Source organism: Marmota flaviventris, chromosome 6 (assembly GCF_047511675.1).
Source record: "Marmota flaviventris isolate mMarFla1 chromosome 6, mMarFla1.hap1, whole genome shotgun sequence".
In the NCBI taxonomy this organism is placed as follows: Eukaryota; Metazoa; Chordata; class Mammalia; order Rodentia; family Sciuridae; genus Marmota; species Marmota flaviventris.
The window spans coordinates 153422953-153443052 of record NC_092503.1 but is presented as its reverse complement, the minus strand read 5'-3'; the positions used below and the strand labels follow the sequence as shown (position 1 = coordinate 153443052).

At 46.5% G+C, this 20100-nt stretch overlaps 1 protein-coding gene across 6 annotated transcripts in view; it reads right to left on the bottom strand.

Moving 5' to 3' along the window:
* Cdkal1 (CDKAL1 threonylcarbamoyladenosine tRNA methylthiotransferase) overlaps nucleotides 1-20100 on the bottom strand; it is a 596174-nt gene that overhangs the window by 105865 nt on the left and 470209 nt on the right. For all 6 annotated transcript variants that reach the window (XM_027948318.3, XM_027948315.2, XM_027948319.2 and 3 more), the window contains one exon: nucleotides 11879-11941. In XM_027948318.3, coding sequence (XP_027804119.2) covers nucleotides 11879-11941 — 63 coding nt within the window. The remainder of the gene's footprint in view (nucleotides 1-11878; nucleotides 11942-20100) is intronic.

The following is a 20100-nucleotide window of genomic DNA, read 5'->3' as shown; positions in this document are numbered from 1 at the left end:
AAAACCACGGGACTTCAAAGGTAAGCTTGTGTTTCTCCATTCTTTCTGTAGTGGAATTACTGCCTGAGACCACATCAGTTGCAAGAACCGCATAACCATGCATTGTGTTTTAAACATACAAATTCCAAAATGCAGGATTCACAGAAATCCTGTCAGATTCTTATTAGGATTCCAAACAGACTACGGAAAGCACATTGGGACCCAGATCTGGGAAAAATTATTGATCAATAGTATTTTCAAGAACCCTTTCAATTCAAGGTTTTGATTTTATAAGTTAAGGATCTTCACATTTAAACCATGCTTAGTCGGGCTAAGTCATTTTAACTGGAATCACGCAGTTTGCGATGAGGTCGAGAAGCCCTGGAGTGTGAGGTGGGGAGAGGGCAGGCAAAGACCCTAGAACTCCTGCACCTGCTCCTCAGAAAAAAATCAAGATTCCTACACAAATTCCACTCGAGTGTTGAGGAGGAAATGGTCAGTCCCTCCAGTCATCAGTATTTATACGGCACTTCCATCTGCCAAGCACTGTGCCAGGTGTCAGAAAACATGACTCAACAAACGGACGGAACTGCTGCTTACGCTGTAGCAACTACGACTCCACACTAACAAGGGCCACTTGGTCACTTATGGGAATACACCGTGTGGCACGAGTGGTAGAGCCGGCACTCTGGAGACAAGCGCTATCAGTCACTTACTGAGCAGGTAGCACACACTGGCACTGTCCCAGATGCTCTCCATCTCACTGTGACAACCCTATAAATAGGCAAATTTCCCCGACTCGGAGACACACATTTTCCCCTTACATTTTAGCTTCTCTGAATTGGAGAAATTCTCACCACTGTAGTGAGCAGTATATTTTTTCTTCCTACTGTCGTATAAACTAATGGGAGTCTTATAATTGACTGAACAGAAGAACACTGAAGTATTAAGAGAACTTATATCTCTTCCCAACATCACAAAGCTGACAGGTAGAAGAGTCAGAGATCTGAGACACCCATAAGACAAACATAAATCAAAACCACCATAAGATGCTTTTTCCTCTATAAGGAAGAGATTTCTTAAAAGCTGGGTGACGGGTGTGCAGGCAGGGAGTGGGGAAGCCAGATTCCCACCCTGCTGGTGGGAGCGTGTGTGCACTCAGGCCTGCTGAGCAGGCAGTAGCCACCTGGTTTAAAAGCACAAGCTCCCCTCCAGCTCCACGCTACCATGGGGCACATGCATGTGACGACATGTTGTGGTGCTACACTCTGCAGCATTCAGATTAAAACACCAGGAGACCCGTCAATGAGTTTAGTTAAATAAATACAGTAAACATCTAGTATAGAATGTGTACCTTTTTTTTTTTTAAATGAGGCAGCTCTTTGCACACTGACTGAAATTATCTTCAAAATACACTGCAAAGCAAGAAATAAACAGAAGATTTATAGTATGTTGTCTGAATTTTAAAAAGGACATCTCTATACACACAAAATGACTGTAAACTGGTCCCAGTGGTGCGTCCCTATAATCCCAGTGCCTCAGAAGGCTGAGGCATCTCGACAACTTAGTGAGACCCTTTCACAAAATAAAAAGGGCTGGGATTGTAGCTCTGTTATAGAATGCCCCCTGGGTTTAATCTCCAGTCCCATAAAACAAAGCAAAAACAAAAACATCCTCGAGAAGCGGACGCAAAAACCCAGAAATAGTGGCTCCTCTGGAGAGGGAAACAGGGGCTCCAGGGCAGGGTTTCCAGGGAGAGTGTCTTTGAATATGGTATTAAGTGCACTTATTACCTATTTTGTAATTAAAGCACAACCTCCCACTGCTGGGGGTTGCTACAGGACATTCCTACATCCCACTCTGTTCCCGTAGACAGAGCCCCAGACTGGGAATTAAAGGGCTGAACTTCAGTCCTGTGTTGGCCGTGGGATGATAGGAAAAGGCCTAGTGTAGTCACGACCCAGAACCAAGAAGAACAGAATACTCATATCACCTACGACACATCAAATCCCAGCCCGCAGGGCCGGGTGGGAGGGAGGGAGAGGAAGATGTGACCTTGTGTCTGAAGACACCCACAGCCTGACAGTAGTGTCAACAGATACACACACCAAATCAAAGCAGTCACCATGCAGCCATCTCGGCCTTGCCCCCTCGATGGCAAGCACCTGACCCCAGCTGTGGGCCTGTCTCCCAGCAAAGGAGCCCAGCTGCGGAGGACACGGCAGGTCACACCGGGCGCCCTCAGGCCACACTGGAAGCAGAGGGCAGACTCCACATCAGAAGGAGAGTGACCCTGGTCTTGAAGGACGAGAAGAATGATGGCAGGAGAGAGCCCTTCCTGTCCAGCAGTGGGGGGTTCAGGAGTCCCAGGCCCTCCCCACCCAGAGGGCAAGACTCACTGGGGAGAGCAGAGGAAGCTGCACCGAGCGCTCCTGCCGCTGGAAATGGTGCCACAAGGTGCCCCAGTGAACAGCCCACCAATTCCACAGCCACCCAGCAGCGTGAGGAGGGCAGAGAGCAGGAGACCCAAGAAACAGCGAGGCAGGCGCAGGAGTGGGAGGAGAGTGAGGAAAGCGCGCACAGAGAAGGGACAGGGGACGGCAAGAGAAGGGAGTGAGCTGGAGAACTGAGGCCGTGGACAGCAGGGAGGACAGACGGCAGGACATCATGAAGACACTCCCTGTACCAGCTTCAAATTTCATTTTAAATTAAATTAGAAAATAAGAAATAAGGGGAATGAGGGCACACACCACTTCCCCAACACGCCAAGGCCCCGCGCAGGGTTCCATCCCTAGAACTGCACGGAGAAAGAGACCACAAAGAAACACTTTAGAGGATCGCTCCTTAGGTTCTGTCTTATGGTTACTATTGCACTTTCCAGTAATTAAAAATGGAAGCCTCCTTTCTAATTGATGTGTCTGACATAACGATCCTGGTGGCTGTAGTTGTTTCGTGGCACCAGGGATTGAACCCAGGGGCGCTCTTCCAAGGAGCCATATCCCCAGCCCTTTTTGTTTTTCATTCTGAGTTTGAGTCTTGCAGAGGCTGGTCTCGAACTTGGGCTTCTCCTGCCTCAGCTTCCCCAGTTACTGGGATCACGGGCATGCACCACCTGTCTGGTTATAATGGTAGTTAAATGAAAAGAACTTGAATCTTTAAAACTCCTCTACTTTTATTTGACATGTGCAAGTAAGATGCCTTTGGAATTCTGAAGGCACCTGAAGACCGAGTGTGGCATGGTGGGAGATGGTAACCTCGTCAGGGGAAGATGGTTAATGAATTTTCTTCTCAGATGTAAAAACTCTGGTTCACAGTTCAAGAGAAGAGTGTTAAATGTATATATTTATAAGTGCCATAAAGGCTAACTCTAATTATTTCTTCCTAATCTTGCAAAAAAAAAAAAAAACTCTAGAGGGAATGAACTATTGGCTGATGAGAACATTTTGGTTCACTAGTCTTTGTAGATCATTCTGGAAGCTGTCTGATGCAGCTCAGAACCCAGGTGGAAGGCCTGTGGTCATCTGGGAGCCCCACACAGCTCGGGGCCTGGTGAATAATGTGCTGTGGAAGACGAAGGCCAGGCCTGGGGCCTTCCTCTAACAGCCTGAGCCACACTTCACCAAGCACAGGGCTCTCCACAGCCTTAGACTCCAGAGTGGAGCTTAAAAAAAAAAAAAAAAAAATTGAAACCTAAACATAGATTTCAGATGACCAATGAATAAATTTCTAGTATAAATATGTCCCTTATATTGCATGAGGCATACTTCTACTGAAAAACACTTACTGCTAACCTGAAATTCAGATTTAACTGGGTGTCTTTTATTTTTATTTGCTGACTCTGGCAACCTGCACGCCACTGGCCTCACATACCAAGTGGAGCGTGCTGGCTGTGCGTTACCCCAACAGGAGGGAGAGAAGTTGGTTGGTGGTAGTGCATGTGGCTGGGGAGACACAGAGCAAGACGGCTGATGGGGCAGGGATGGAGCAAGCCCGGCACTGTCAAGAAGGAAAGGGAATGGTGACCATCCTCCTGGGTGCCAGGAGCAGTGACGGAGGACACTGGTGAGTGGTGGCAGAGTGGCAGGCCACCAGCGTAGCAATGGTCGGTGCCCACTGTGGCTCTTGGTCCAACACAGAAACCTCTTTGAACCTTTGCTGGCCTCCTCCTGTGGAAGAGAACTTCACAGAGGCAGTGACTAACCCACGACAGCAGAAATGGAGGTACCTTTAAACGTGACAAATAATCTGAAAACACAGGAGGTATGTATCTATGTAAATCTTTGGGTTAATTTTTAAAATCAGCACTTTTACAATGAATGTTGTAAAGGATTTGATCATGAACTTAGCTTTTCCTCTATTACTGATATTCCTGGGGGTGCTTGGATCACTAGGTAGAGGGGAGAGACTATTCTACGAACTACCACGTTCTTAAACCACGGCCTGGCAAACTCTCACTTCTGCATTATAATGGCTAATATGCCCATAAAGAAGTCACAAAGTTTACCTACTTATTTTCTTCCTGGAAGCTAAAAACCTCTGGTCTCTGGATGGCAAGAGAAGAATGTGAGTGCATACATTTAAAAAGTGCTATGAATGCGAACTATGATCATGGCTGCTTACCTGCACACAAACCCTAGAGAAGACCACTGCTGGTCTGTGGAAATACCTTCCATTCTCTGTTCTTTGTAAACAGAGTCTGGAAGTTGTTCTGTGCAGCACGATTTGTACTGCAGGCTGGTGATTAGCACAGCTGGGGTCCTGGTCGGGGACAGGTCAGCACTTTGGCCGCTCTCTCTGGCTCTGCTGCCACCTCCCCATCTCCAGGCCCCTGGCCCCAGCTTTGCTTAGTGCCTTAAGCTTGTAGTCTGCAGCTTAGCCTATTTCTTTGTCCTTTAGCCTAAGGGTATCCCCTGCAGCCTGGGCTCTAGGAACTCAATGTCCACTGGACACTACGCTGCCATCCAGCAGTAAGAAGGCCCACTCCGATCCTGACATTCCCCCTTCCATCAGAGAATCTAATGCTGGGATTGTCAGCCATCACACCTTGTGACGCAGTGGCTTGGAGGTGATAAGCATGGGCGTGGAGTGAGGCCGCTCTGCAACAGACCTGCTTTTATTTTAGTCTTGAACTTCTCTGTCTCTGTTTGCTAATGTGTAAAAAGGAACAAGAAGCACACTCACTTTAGAGAGCCGGTGTAGTGAGTGAGTTGTGTAGCACACGAAAAGCTGTTAGAATAGTGCAGTTATGTGGTGGGCTTTAAAAGGTAGCATCATCATCATCATCATTAAAAAGGATCTAGGCAGCTTTCCTTCCCTTTGCCAGTTCTCAGGGTGACTGGCAGAGCAGATTCTGGCATCTGTAGATGCCTGGATACATCATTTCAACAGCATCAGACTCTCTGCGTTTGTACATACTTGCCAGCCACCCATCCCTGCAGTGACACCACTATGTATAAAATGTTTAATTTTTAGAACTGTATTGCATTAAAAGGAAAAGGGAAAACATACAGGTACAATATCAAAGTTAGGTCCAAGGCAACAGGATCTGCTCTGCAACTTGAACCACAAACTGATGAGGGTTACAAAGGGGAACAAGCTGTGGACCCTGGCAGAGACGGGAAGCAGGGCATGGGCAGAGACGCTGGCTGCCACAGCTCTCAGCTGAGCTAGGTCTGCAGCTTCAGCAACCACTGTACAGTCACCTGGAGAAGTGACATCTTAATAACGGATTCCACCCAGGGGAGCGCTTTGGCCTGTCTTTCATTCCGAGGCTGGGCCACTCATTTGGCCTGAGAGTGAGCCTGAGAAAATGGATTTCATGTTTACTGCAGTATTCAGTGCCCTGTATCCCAAGGCCTTGACCCGAGCATGGTTTTCACATGAGGACACTCCATCAATTAGACATGTATCCAATATTTAGCAACATCCTTAACATTACTTTTTAAACATTTTTTATCTTTGCCAAGGATGGGAAAGAGAGTTAAGTGCACAACTGGCTTTGGGCCACCTGCTGCAGAGGACTGTTTTCAGCATGGCGTACGTAAACATGCCAAATCCAGGCTTATTTCCTTATCTGCACACGCCGTGAAAACCTGGCTATCTTAGGGTGCCGGATCCATTCAGACTATATTTGCTATTTCCAGACAGCAGATAGCTCAGAGCTCCATAGGGCCAGCAGGCAGAAGCCCAAGTTCACATCTCTCTAGGGCAGCTCCAAGCACCCGGGGCAGGGGCACGTGATGTTATTCAAAGCCCAGAGGCTACTGAAGGCTCCATGATGCTCGGCTTCCTCAAGAGCCAGCAAAGGGCCCTCTGTCTCCAAACTAAAGAGTTGGGTGAAGTGACTTTTGATATCTTAAATTGCCAGACAAATCTGATGAACAGAGAAATATAAATCAATAAGTGATTTCTGAAATGAAACTGCCTCTTGCATATGAGGTATGACAAGAGTATTTCTGAAATCTGATGTCACAGAGATTTACTAGACTCTCAGGGAAGGAGGGATGGTAGAGTAACCCAAGACCTCTGACACACAGTTTTACTATATGCTTCTGCCCAAGCAAGGCCACAGAAAACATTATTTTACATTTGCATTACATAATACTTCACTGTGCCCTAGTAGAAATGAATCCCAGATGTATCTGGAGTAACAGTTCTTAAGGTAGTTTTAGGAAGTGTGGATTACCAAAGCACATATGGATACCGTTTGTGCATTTAATACTGCAATTAAGAATCAATTGCGCTGATGTGGTACTCACAGTCATTCCATTCAAGTTATGTCTGCAACAATCTTTCCTGAAGATAAAAAATGTAATAATTCTCAAAGATTTTAGTACTGCTATAAAATCTAATAAATGAATCGTGTGGGCTACACTTGGTTCTGCGTCCTGTGTCTCCTGAGCACATATTTGCTGTCCCCTACCTGACTGCCCACACATGTTCGCTCTTTGTTTTTGTTAACCCCACCACTGTCTACAGTTCATTTACCCGATCTTAAGAACTAGCTGTTCCTAAGAATTTTTAAGAGAAGTGCAATTTGTTCCTAAAACACCAATGTTTTAAAAAATAGGATATGTACATCTTAATGTTTTTAAACAAAACATCTGCTTTTCAATGTAAATTAATCCCAATTGTTTCCCCCTGGGACTCCTAGCCTGTACTGGGAGCTCTGGGCTTGGGTCCAAGTTAAGTGCTCTGGGACGCTGCACTTTTCGAGTTCCCCTGTTAACGACCTGCAGTCTTACAACCTGTCCTTGCTTGCGTTTAGTGTGCTGTCACTGCTCTCTGAAGCTCTGAATTCCTGAAGCAATAGCCACCCTCTGTTAGGCTGACTGTGGCGTGGGTAACCGGGACTCTACCTTTGTAGAACTGATTTTTTTGGAAAAGAATGGGGTGTGGGTAGATGAGGGCTGAAGAAGTAATGGGGTCGCGGGAGAGAATGAAATAATGCTTTGAACAGCCTGCCTGGCTTTCTTGCAAATTCCAAGCTGGGTATGAACCGCCCAGACCGGCACAGTGCTGGCTGAGCACAGGACTAGCTAGTTCTCCCTCCTTCCACACAGAGTGACCTTACCAAGAGCACTCACTCACAGCTGCCCCCTGGACACGCATGAATTTACTTAAGCTTAGTTGAGATAAATCTAGGTATGGAGAAAGATAGTTAAAATAACGGTCAGTCACCAGACACAAAGCAAAGCCCAACACGGAGCTATGAACTACATGACCCCCTCAGCACACCTTGATCTATGACTGTACCTGTGAAAAGATGACCAACATGAAAACGAGATGCCCTCTTCACAAGGCACATACAGCGCAATAGTGACAACCTATTGAAGGCTCACTCTAATGGTGGAGTAGATGTTAAGTCACAACGATGAATTGCATTTAGGAATTTACTCAAATTTCCACATGTTGTAAACTGTCACAGACTTAAACAGAATTTTCTTTTTCCTTCCAAGCATTTTCATATTTTATGATTTTATATTAGATTCTAAACATCTGCATATGGCTAATAAACGTAGATTTCCCCCTGAACACACAATTCTGATAAAATCGAACAAAAAGAAAGAAAGAAAAAGAGACGCTAAGATTTCCTTCAGGCCAAGGACACACCACACATGGCTGGTATAAAGTGTTGTAATTGTAGCCTTCTCTCACTTGTGACTTACTTGAAGGAAACCCACGGAAGGTTGACCTTCTGTGACCTGGAAGGCCTCTGCCCTGCGACCTTTCCCGGTAGGGATTACGACATGCTTTCAGAAACCACAAGCCATGTTTGCTATTTATTAAAATCACGTGGGAAAGAATGCCTAAAATACAATCAGATTACCTACTCTTTTGGATTACATTTACTAATGTTCCCTTTTATTACAGATAAATGGGAACCGGCTCTGGTCAAGCCTTTCTGTGCAAGTTTTTTTTTTTTTTAAAGACTAGAAGAATTCCTGAAAACAATTTTTAAAAATTGGACATGAAACCAGAGACAAAAGTCTGAAATAAAATTCTTCCAATCTGGAGCCACGTTTCTTAGTGTAAGGAATGATGCATTTCCTAGGACTTATTCTGGGTACACTTTTTGCTTTGAGCTTTGTTTGCTTTTTGCAACAGCATTTCAGAGAAAACCAACTGACCACTTACAACCTCAGCAAGGGTTTTGGGGTATGATTAAGAAACGCACCTGGCCTCACTCGAACAACACGTTTGTTTAACCTGGTGACTTTCCTGTGTCTGGGGTCAGGCAGGAGCAATCTGGGCTGGGGGCAGGAAAGAGTGATATAGCTGACTCACCAAGAACAAAACGGTCGCGCTGGCTACCCCTGTAATTAGAACCGCTTTAACAGTTTCTAGGAGGCAAGGCTAGCATTTAAATGACCCACTATAATTTGGGAAGAAATCCCAGGAAATCAGGCCAACTTTGGAGCAGGAGTGGCATTTTTTAGTTTACTCAGCATGATGAACCCACTGAATGCTGAGTGTTCCTCCCCTGGGACAAATGTAGGTCAAGGAGAAAATTAACTCTAAAGGGGTTTAGCCAGCAAGGAAGAGAATCGGAGCATGCGCTCCCCGGGGCAACGAGGGTTCATTTTACTTTTGCATCTTTCTTATTATGGAAAATTTCAATCATATGACAAGATACACAGGAGAAGCCACCACAAGCCCATCCCTCACCATTGTTGATCAGCAGTTGTCCCTCTTATTTCACTGTCCCAACTCACCCCCTCTTTGACTTTCAGAAAGCAAATCGCAAGCAACTGGTTTGTGCTTTGTAGAAGCTTTCATTTACAATTGTGTGTGTTTTTCTGATGATCACTCCAGCGAGCTCATTGAGCATGAGATGTTAGAACCAACGTTAACCACACCTTGTAAAATGTTTTTACAATAAAACCTATCTGCCTAGAACTAATTTGCTTGAATGTAATTGGGTAATTAAAATGACAAAGTAACTTGAAACACAACCCTCTATTATTTTATTTATGGGGAAAAACAGCATGCTAAATTGAGAACACAGTGCCTGTTACTTTATATGGTTCCAGTCTTGGTGGACAGGCCAAACAAGAGAAGTCGTCAAGAGTAACCTGGTTAGAGTTGCCTGAATGCTGCCTGAGAAAATGGGAGGAGGTTACAAAGGGCCCAGGGGCTGCCTACAACAAAAGTTCCCTTTTTCCTTCACTACACACACACACACACACACACAATAAGAAACAGAAAGCCAACAGACCAAACCTGGAGCTTCAGAAATCACTCATCAAACAACCTACCTACTTACAATAATTTATTACCAAGGTTAAAGCAAAGATCAAAGGGAACTGCATCCAGCAGGGACATCCAACTCTTCATTGCCTGATGACTAATTTGTAGGGGAATGAAGTCTTCACAAGAGAAGCCAAAATAATCGGAGGTGACTTTGATACAGTGCCACAAAGGATATGAAGAGGAAGCCAGGAGGGCTGCAGATGGCCAGGTTCCATCAGGAGTTCTAATAAAAGAGTCGTGGAATTTCCCTGAACTGCAAATTCAGGAATGTTAGAAGTGGGCAAAAGTTAGGCAAGCCAGGCAAAACCTTTGATATGTCACAGCCTGCGTGTGTGTGTTGCTGGGGCTAAACGCTAACTTTAGCCAGTGCTGGGGTTAATTAAAGGCTTTATCTCCCCCCCCCAAAGGCAACAGCCTATCAGTAATCTGGCCAGTCGGGTTCCTTCTGCTGTTGCATTACCCATCAGCCTGCTCCGACCCCGGCATGGTCAGAGGTCACTGGCCCTCTCAGTCACCAACAAAGTTCTATGCTCTGCAAAGTGACTGATTTAGCTTCAAAAATGTTAAGTTGAAATGACTGTGTAATGTTTTGAACAACCAACATTAAAAAAAAAAAAAAAAAAGAAATGATTTAGTGTTGTCTGGCGCTACGGTCATGCTCAGCATAAACATCTTTTACAAATTTCTGGTTCTTAAGTCAATGGTCACTTTAGAAACACCAGAAACCATTCAGTTCTCTTTGCTTCCATGAGCAACTGGCATGAGCACCTCCTCCCGAGGCAGACAACTCTGCTCCCAGCTGAGGAAAGTGGCCTTCACACCACTTATTTTGGCTAGTTAAACAATCCCCACCACATGTCTGCCTATAATTTCATAGAATAAGATTTCAGTTTATATTAGCATTTCAACTGTGCACATTTTTCGTTTGCTCCTGAAATCACCTCAAATTAGCAGATTTATTGGAACCTTACTTAGCTCAGAAGCTTAACACGAGTCTTACAGATCTTGTGATATATTCCCATGAAGAGTTAAGCATTTTCTCAAAAATGAATTAAAGTATGTGATTTTTTTTCATAAGGGAGTCCTTATCTTTCATAAATATATAGTAAAATACTTAGAAATCTGGGAACTCTTCAAATGGGGAGGGGATGGAAAGCGTGGGTATAAAATGAAGCAAGAATGACCGAAAGTCTTCATAAAGCAGGCCATGGTACATGGAGGCCATGAAAGTTTTTGGTCTTATTCTGTCCAGCAAAACTTTCTTTTTAAAATCTGTTTATTTATTTATTTATTTTTGTGCTAGGGATTGAACCTAGGGGTGCTTTACCAGTCAGTCACATCACCAGGTCTTTTAATTTTTTTTTTTTTTTTTTTTTTTTAATTTTGAGACAGGGTCTCACTAACTTGCTTAGGGCCTCACTAAATTGCTGGGGCTGGCCTTGAGCTTGTGATCCTCCTGCCTCAGCTTCCCGAGTCACTGGGAATACAGGTGTGCACTACCACACTGGCCCAGCAAAACTCTTAATAGTAAATATTTCAGATATAATGCTGCACACTTTTTGTAAGGATTATCATTTAGGAAAATAACAACCAGAGCAATGGGTAACCAAGATTTGGCAGTCAACGTTTCAACTACCTTTACCAATCTAAAAACCTAGTTTACTCACTGGACTGTTTGGAAATAATACACAAAACTAACCAAAAACAACAACTATAACAACAAAATAGAAAAAACCAAACAAATACCCCAAATCTGTCTTTTCAGTTTTTGAGATGTCACTGGCATGTTGATAATTTTTTTTGGCGGTATTAGAGATAGAACCCATGTGCTAAGCAAGTGATCTACCACTAAGTGACAGTCCCAGCCCTATCAATGGCTTTTAATGTAAATGAAATATAATTATTTAAGTTTAGAAATTCAAATTTTCTGTTATCTTTATAGGCATTGACAATTTAAATTGAAACATAAATTTAACGGGTAAGTGTACTTTAAAATAAGCATACATTGGTAAAAACTGTGCTCCATGTTCAGAAAGACCTCAGTCTGAAGGTATCATTACTGAATACAATCCTGGAGGTTTTCATATTAAAATGCCAATCATCACCAATAACCAACACCCGAGGCATGACAGCGTGCTCCTCTTACCTTGTGATCGTACGGACTGTAGGAGTGAAACACCCGAGAAAGGTCTTTGGTCCTCTGTTTCTTCTGTGGAAGAAAAAGATAAGCGTTGAGGTTGATGGTGGCACAGTCCACACCAGGCACACAAGCCTGCATCCATCTGTACAGACATTTATTCAGAGATTCTTCCTTTGTGCAAGCTGAGGGGACACATGGGTAAGAGCAGAAACCAGTGACGTGACGGTCATGCAGATCACAGTCACAAAGCGGCTGTGCACCCTCTTTCTAAGTTTCAAAATTAAAACCAATTATCATCAAAAACTATCCCAGAATGCATGACTCAGAGACTGAAAGAAAAAATAGTAAAAATAAAGAAAACTCAACATGCATTTTGGTCACTTTTGATTTCACTGTAGCAACAAGTGCTCCTCCTCAGAACTGGACACATGCATCCCCTTGGAGGCTCTGCCACTCGGTTCCTTGGCACAGCCTGAGCCTGTCTGCCCGAGTCCACGAGGTGAAAGCACTTTGTTCTCTCTCTGCTACAGAGCCCAGGTGCTGTGCACAGTGTCCCTTACAGTAGGCACTCAATAAACGTTGGCTAAATTAATGAATAAGTACATCTGAATTATACACATGACCTGACATCTGTAATGATGAGCACCTTTCAAGCTGAATAGTGCTATTCAAGTCCCCTGTCCACCTCGTAAAACAAGTGGGAAATGTGGGCGTCTCTCATTACAGCCAACTAGAGCCATGGCTTTCTTTCTCCTCCACTGTGACCTGCCCACCCCACAACCACTACGAACAGCTTTGTGCCCGGGGCCGAGTCTTCCACGTGTCCATGTGTGCACGCACACATTTTTAGAATGGATACGAAACGTTCTCAGCTGCTGATAATTTATTCTACGTAATTGTTTTCCATCATAGAATTAGCCCGCTGCCACATCTTAAAATTCTGTCATGAACGCGGTCGTCCACGTGTCCTTAACACTGCCCCTGTCCTGCTTCTGCTTCTCCTCTGATCTTCCAATCACCAGGTGCTGGGGCTGCTTCTGTCTGGCTTGGGAGAGACTCCTTGCCTGGTATCCACCTGGCATCGGGGAGCATGCCCTATGTACTTGGTTACCCTTGTGGGCACGTCACCACACCTCCCCAGTGCTGGGGGTCACAGCAGATCCCCTGCAGGGTTCTGTGCAACTTCTGCAGCCACCCCGCTCAACAGCACCTCTGATGTTCAAATCAGTCGTCACACTCGTCGTCTCCCAGAGGCCAGTGCACTATTCCAGAACTACTTTCAATTTTGATACCCACTGAAAGTCACCCCTCCCAGATTCTGCCGAAATTCCTGCCCTGTGTGTCCTGCGCTTGGATGGTCCTTCTGACCCCTTGGCTTGGGAGTCACTTAGCCCTCCTTCTCCCCTGCAGAGTGCTGCACAGTGAGCTGCACCTTCCAGGGACTGGATGCAGCTCCCTTGGCTATGAAAAGCTGCTCTGGGAGCCTTGGGATCTGCTTTGAACACATCACTTGCCATCTAAGTTTTCATGAGCTGGTGATTCTCTCTCCCTCTCCTTTTACACACTTAGCTGATGTAACTATTCTTGGCTTATACTTCACGAATACTAACACTTCCTTTGGTAGAGGAATTGATATACCACACTGGGGAACATTTTATTTTTTTTCCAGAAAGGAAATGGTGCCAGGGAAGATAAAATAGGCACAGCATATCAATATTTAATTTAGGAAGTGTCCCAAGGACTCGTCAGTCTTAGAAATGGTTGAGCTACTAGTTTGAGCTGGCAGATAGATAAGCAAGTTGCTTTGTGTGATCTTTGTGTGACCTTGGTGTGTGGGTTTGGCACCTCCATGTTCACAGCCAAGAACCACATGCCCCCTACCCTTTCTGGTTTGGGTGCTGAAATGGAACCTGGGGCCTCATGTGTGTTAAGCACGTGCTCTACCAATGAGCTACGCCCCGGCCCTAACGCCTTCTATCATAAGCGACTTTGCATAAGTTCCGGAGGGAAATACAAAGCTACTTGGAGTGGCTCAGAAGAAGCCAGCAGGGAAACAATGTCCCCCAGCCCTGTTGTTACTGAAAACAACTTGGTCATACACCAGTAGAGTTGGCTGTGAATCATAAAGGCGGTGTGTGTTCACCCGTAATCTTAAAGTCATTGAGGTTCAGGAAGAAACACCCTGAAATCGTGAGTGATTAGCTAGCCAGTGAAACCCCTGCTCCTTCCACTTGCTCGGTGATGGTGGTTCCAAAGCCCATCCTGGCCTCTGTCCTGAATGGATGAGGATGAGGTGGCAACAATCAGCTGTCGTTTTGGGGATTTGCCTTCAGCGTGTTCTCCACTCAGGCCGAGGGTCCTGCAAGCTGGATTCTAGAGCATGCCGAACAGACGGGAGTCACAGTGGCACAGGTGATCTCAGAGGCTCTGAGAGGAGCTCCCTCACCAAGTTCCCGCACTGCAGCCACTGGGAAGGTCACAGGTAACCAAGACCAGGCCACTGTTACCAGCGAGCCCACTTCCCATGCAGCAGCTGCCAGAGTGCTACTCGGCAAGACCTGCTGAGCTTTGCCATCAGCAGTTTTAACTGAAACCCAAAGCTGAGCCCAAAACGGAATAATTGGGTATTTTCCTATTGCATCATAGGACATGTCTAAGTTACCTCCACCTTTCAGCCTGTTAAAACAAACACCACAGTCATGCAACCACCTGTTCATTCTCCAAGTGTTTGAAAAGTAAACATGTGAAACAAGTGCAGTGATGAACTTGAGCAACCGTGGCCAAAGTGCAGTGAGGGCCACAAACGTTTCTCCCAGAATTGGACCAGGTCCCTCGAGTCACCTTCATCACTGAGCCAAGGCACAGGCCATGATGGTGAGAAGATGTTGAAAAGTGCATGCTGGGTGCTGCAGTCTCCGCGGGCTGCAGCCGGGTCCCAAAAAGAGGCGTCAGCGTGCAAGTCTGGTAAAACCCGAGTATCCTGAGAGGCAGGACACCCTCCCCTACAGGGACTGCACTTTACAAACTGCTTTTATTTCACTCTGAGGACCCAAGACACTGATGACCCTGTTTCTTCTACTCATGAGTAAACCTCCTTTCAGACAAAACCACACAAAACGAAAGGCCCCAAGGGAGCATTGTGAACAGCCCAGTTGCCAGATGACATAAGCACTTCAATTTGACCAGAGGTATACACCAGAGCTCAGACCTGGAGGAGGCTCCGGATGAAATGAGAAGCTGCCGTTTGAAGGTGAAGACACACAGTCAACTGAATTTGACCAACAGTTACATACTTGTTCTGGTTTCCCATACAAATGCAATGATTTCTGTGCCCTTTCTCTAGATGCAGATTACATCTTTCTTAAATAAAATACTGCTATAAAGTAAAGCTATAATATGGCCATGGACTTCATTAAAAAAAAGATTTTCAAATGGTGCAGCCCAAAGGCTGAGAACTGATATATCTTTGACATGTTGGAACAGCATTGAGGTGTTCAGCAAGCCTTCGTCACCCTTTATGGTAAGAAGCCCAAGGAGGAGGCTTGGGTTTCAACACACTCATTAGTTCCGGTTCCCTTGCTGGCAAAGATGGTAAGAAGTGGTTAGCTGGTCAGCCGGCAGTTAGCAGCAGAAAGGTAAAGATCAGGAGCCAAGACAGCTGCAGACTGGACACTCGGGTTTTGCCTGGCGTGCCTCTGTGCCACGCAGGGTGCCCAAGGCACCAGGATAGTGATGGCCTGTGGGAACAGGGGAGCTGCCTTCTAAAGAAGTCCCAAGAGATACCGGGGTCAGGGTTCCACGGTAAAAGCTGGGAGTCCAGGACTTCTGCGACCCACAGTGGGGAGGCCATACCCTAAGGCATGGGGTGTAAACAGCTGGGAGGTCAAGAAAAGACAAAATTCACATGGCGACAGCCAGAAGGTCGTTGGTGAAGAACTGGTGGCCTGGGAGAGTGAAGGTGAGGACAGGGGCTTAGCATAGGGGGACTGGAGTAGGGACAGGAAATGAGGTGGCCCCAAACCCTTGCCAAGCAAGGGAAGGTTTCAGGACCAAAGATGTGACCCATGCTGAGGGAGCTCTGAGTCTGCCCTGAGGTCTTCATTTACACTTCCTGAATGGCAGGTTCCGGTGGTAGGATGTGGACATCCTGGGCCCATTGACTTCAGTGTGCAATGTGACAATAACTGGTTGGAGAAGAAAAATATTGTTGCCTACTGGACAGTTTCTTGATAAAAGTAAAAGAAAACCCAACTGAGTCTACAGCTAGGTCACACCAGGTGAGGGCTGTAAGGAAGCAGACTCACACAGGCACAGGGGACAAAGGGAAGGGGCAAGGCTGATTAAGGAGCTGGCCTGCAGACACAGAGGGATCACTTGTTATCCCACCTTGTCATCCCAGCAAATTGGGAGCAGAGGCAGGAGGATCTCAAGTTCAAGGCCAGCCTGGGTAAATCAGCAAGGTCCTACCTCACAATACAAAATGAAAAGGGCTGGTGACGAAGCTCAGGGGTAAAGCACTGGTTCAACCCCCAGTGCTGGGTGGGGAGCATGGCCAAGTGATTAGGACACATGAAACGGGCCAGATGAACGGGCGATGAACAATCAGACTTGCATCTCCCAAAGAGCCTCCTAGTGGTGCTGGAGATACAGGCCACGTGGGAGCAGGCTGGAGACCAAGGACAGGGGCACCCGAGGCTACCGTGACTGTGCTGAAGGAAAAGATGGCCCAGAGGAGGAGGGCCAGGGAGAAGGTGGGCAGACTGAGAACTAGCCAAGGGGCGGGAGGGACAACATCGGCGACTAGTTACAGAACAAGAGGGAGAAGCAGAAGACAAGGTCGAGTTTCTGGCTTGGCTCATGACACGAATCTAGAATGAGAAGTGGGTCTGAGGACCTGGTTCAGTCTCAAATACCATGAGGCTGCAGTGGCTGGAAAACAGGGAGAGAGAAGGAGAGGAGTCGGATGTGAGGGTGGGTGCTCAGAGAGAGATGTGGCCACAGACCTGGGAGTCGTGAGCACCCTGGTGTCATTTAGAGCAGGGCAGGGGCGAGATGACAGGCGCGTACAGAGCAAGGAGGGGGAGACAGGTTGAAGTCCTTGGAAGCAATGGCTCTGGACCCTGGGCGAGGTGTTCACTCTGAACTTCCTACACAAACTGAGGGAGGCTGGCGCTTCTCGGCCTTGCTGCGGGTTAGGTCACCAGGTAACCTTTAGAATTCACCAGAGCTCCTTCCTGCTCCTCAGGCTCTCCGATTTCACTGGTTCTGTGGACGCTGGCAAGCTGGAGGGTATTTCCAACATGTGGAAAGTGAAGCCACCAGCCAGGATCATCTCTAAGGTGACTTCCAACTCTTTAACCTCTGAGCTGCTAGAGCACCCGCTGCCTTTCAGCTGCTGCGCTCTGCCTTCTGGAGCCTTCTGGAGCCTACGGGCACGTCCTGCCTAGCCTCTCATGCCTGAAGCTCTGCCTTATTTCCTGGCCTCTTCCTTGACTTAAAGACGCACTCCACACGTGGGAATTCCTCTGGGGACACTGAGGCTTCGGCTGCAGGACAGGCTACTGCTATCTATCTAGTCCCTCAGCTGGTGAGTGCTTCTGTAAAATAAATGGAAAGCTACTTTAGCAAACCTGAACCTCCACTTTGTTATTCATGTACAGAACACCAGAGAGCTTCATTAAGAGCGCTCGACAATACCAGCACTCGATCTCAGTCTTACTATTCTATTGTGCTGTGCTGAGGGTGTCGCTAAGATGGTAACACTCAGTCAAGATCCAGGTCGAACAGGGGGAATGGATTCATCCGCTTTAAAACAATGAACCACAAAGTTTAGAGATCAATTGTAAAAATCAATGATGTGAAATATGGTTGTGATAAAACAAAACACACAGGGAAGCCGGCAAAGCCCACCACCTCACCTGCTGTCGCTCTACGCAGGGACTGAACCAGGCCTTGCACCCAGGGAGCGCTCCCCCAGCCCACCCACATGGCCAGAGTCTAAGAGCACAGGTTAGAAAGTAGATGAGTCAATTTGTTCACCCGACTGAGATGGTATTCGAAGAAAATGACCAGGCCAACGTGAGAGCGCACAGCTGACTGTAAAGCCCAGCAGCAGGTTTCAGCCTTATGGTTTCTAAACCGACCTCGGTGGAAGGAAGGTGCAACCGTCAGCCCCTCAGGCTCACAGGGCCAGGGAGTGGGGTGGAGGCAGAGCAGGCGCCACTTCCCTGGTAGGTCCTTAAGGATGCGGCAAGGAAGGCGAAGGGGAAATCGGCACTACCTCAGGGTACCTGAGTAGATAACGCAGAAACAGCCACACTTTGTCCTGTCAAGCTCACCTTATTTTCTAAAGAGAACAGTAATTTACAAGAAAAGGTCATTTTTCAGCAACAAGGGCACGGCAGGCACTAGGAGAGAAGGTACTAGTTGTTGCTAAAATGAGCAGCCATTATAAGCAACAGGACAGAAACAGGCTTTCAACAGACTCAAATCCCTGCACAGCAAATGGACCAAGTCAAAGGGCACCAAGAAGCACACACTGCACAATGGCTCATTCACACGTCCTTTGTAGGGCGACTTCTGGGTGCCCAAAGTGGCATGCAAGACCATGAGTCACTATAAATATCAACTCCGTATCACGAACCTTCACTCTGTCCTCTAAATGACCACAACAGGAGAGCAAGCTTGAACTCTTATCTGGATTACTGTAGCAATGCTTTCTTTTCTGGACTACCTGAGCCCAATCTGAATCAAGCGTTGGCAAGATATGGCCTATGGGCCAAACACCGCTGGCCTCCCCGGCTCCTTTTTTTTTTTAAATTTGGCCTTGGGAATGGAACCCAAGGGCACTTAACCACCCAGCTAAATCCCCAACCCTAAAAACAAACAAGAAAAAAAAAATGTTTTTTTGTTTTGTTCCCCCCCCCCCCCCACATTTTGAGACAGGGTCTCACTCAGTCGCTTAGAGCCTTGTTTGAATTTGTGATGCTCCTGCCTCAGCCTCCTCAGTTGCTGGGATTACAGGTCACCATGCCCAGCTGGCCTCTAGTTTTATACACTGTCCAATTTGGTTTTACAACTTATGTATAGTTGTACTGGAACACAACCACATTAGTTCCTCATGTAATACCTATGCTTTGGGGCTATACGGGCCAGCAAAGGGGAAAACATTTAGTAGCTGCCTCTTTTCTAGACTTTGCCAATCTCAGCTCCATATCATTCTTTTAGAACCCTGCCTGCAAAATCACCTGGGAATTGGGATTTGAAAAATCTTCTGAGGTGAACGTAATGTGAAGCCAGGGTCAGAAACGTTGCTTGGACCACCCCTTTACTGAGGCCAGAGTGAGTTTTTCTAGTGCACAGTCATCTAACATCACACTTTTCTTTAGGAACCTTCAAGGATTTCCTGTTGTGCAAAGAATCAAGTTTCCAGTTAGCATTAAAGCTTGTCCCACTTTCGCCACTGACACCGGAGACAATGCCTTGCTCCTGACAGACCTGTGTCGTCCTGACTCCACATCTCACTAAGCCACTCCTTGGCCAAGAACCTCTCCACCACCTTCTCCACGTGGGTTCCTCCAAGCCGGATCCTCTACCCAAAGCAAACTTTTAAACTATGCATTCCTGCAGTTTCTTAGCTGTTCTCATTGTGTTAACTCCTTGAGGAACGTCCCCTCCTCTGTACCCGTTCACTACAGTGCTTGCATGTGGGAGATGTCAAGGTGGCCACCCCTTCATCCCACATTTCAGAGTCACCTGCAGAGGGCCTTCTACTTTCTCAAGCTCTCAGCCGGGGATACCCTTGCTGACGAGACTAAACTCATGACACAAAAGCACTTTTTAGTAACCTCGGTTTCCCTGTTTCTTTGTCCTCATTCACCCTGCAGACTCCCACGCCCCCATGCATTCTCCCAGTCCTCCGATCCCTGTGTATCTGGGGACTGAGACCACCTGAGCACCACCTGATCACTGCTCTCTGCATTTATATTCAATGTGTTTCTTTCTCTTCCTCCTATTCCCAGCCAGGGTTCTGCCTCATTCTCACGTGCTCCATCTAAAATCCATTCTGAGTTCCACAATGTAATCCATTAACTGGAAATCCCATTCACACATCTCATTCCAAACCTGCCGACCACACTGCAGACACTGTACCAGTGAGTACCCCAGACGAGGCTGCTGGACTCAACAGAGATTAAGAACCTGAGGAATACCATCAATGGAGATCCTTA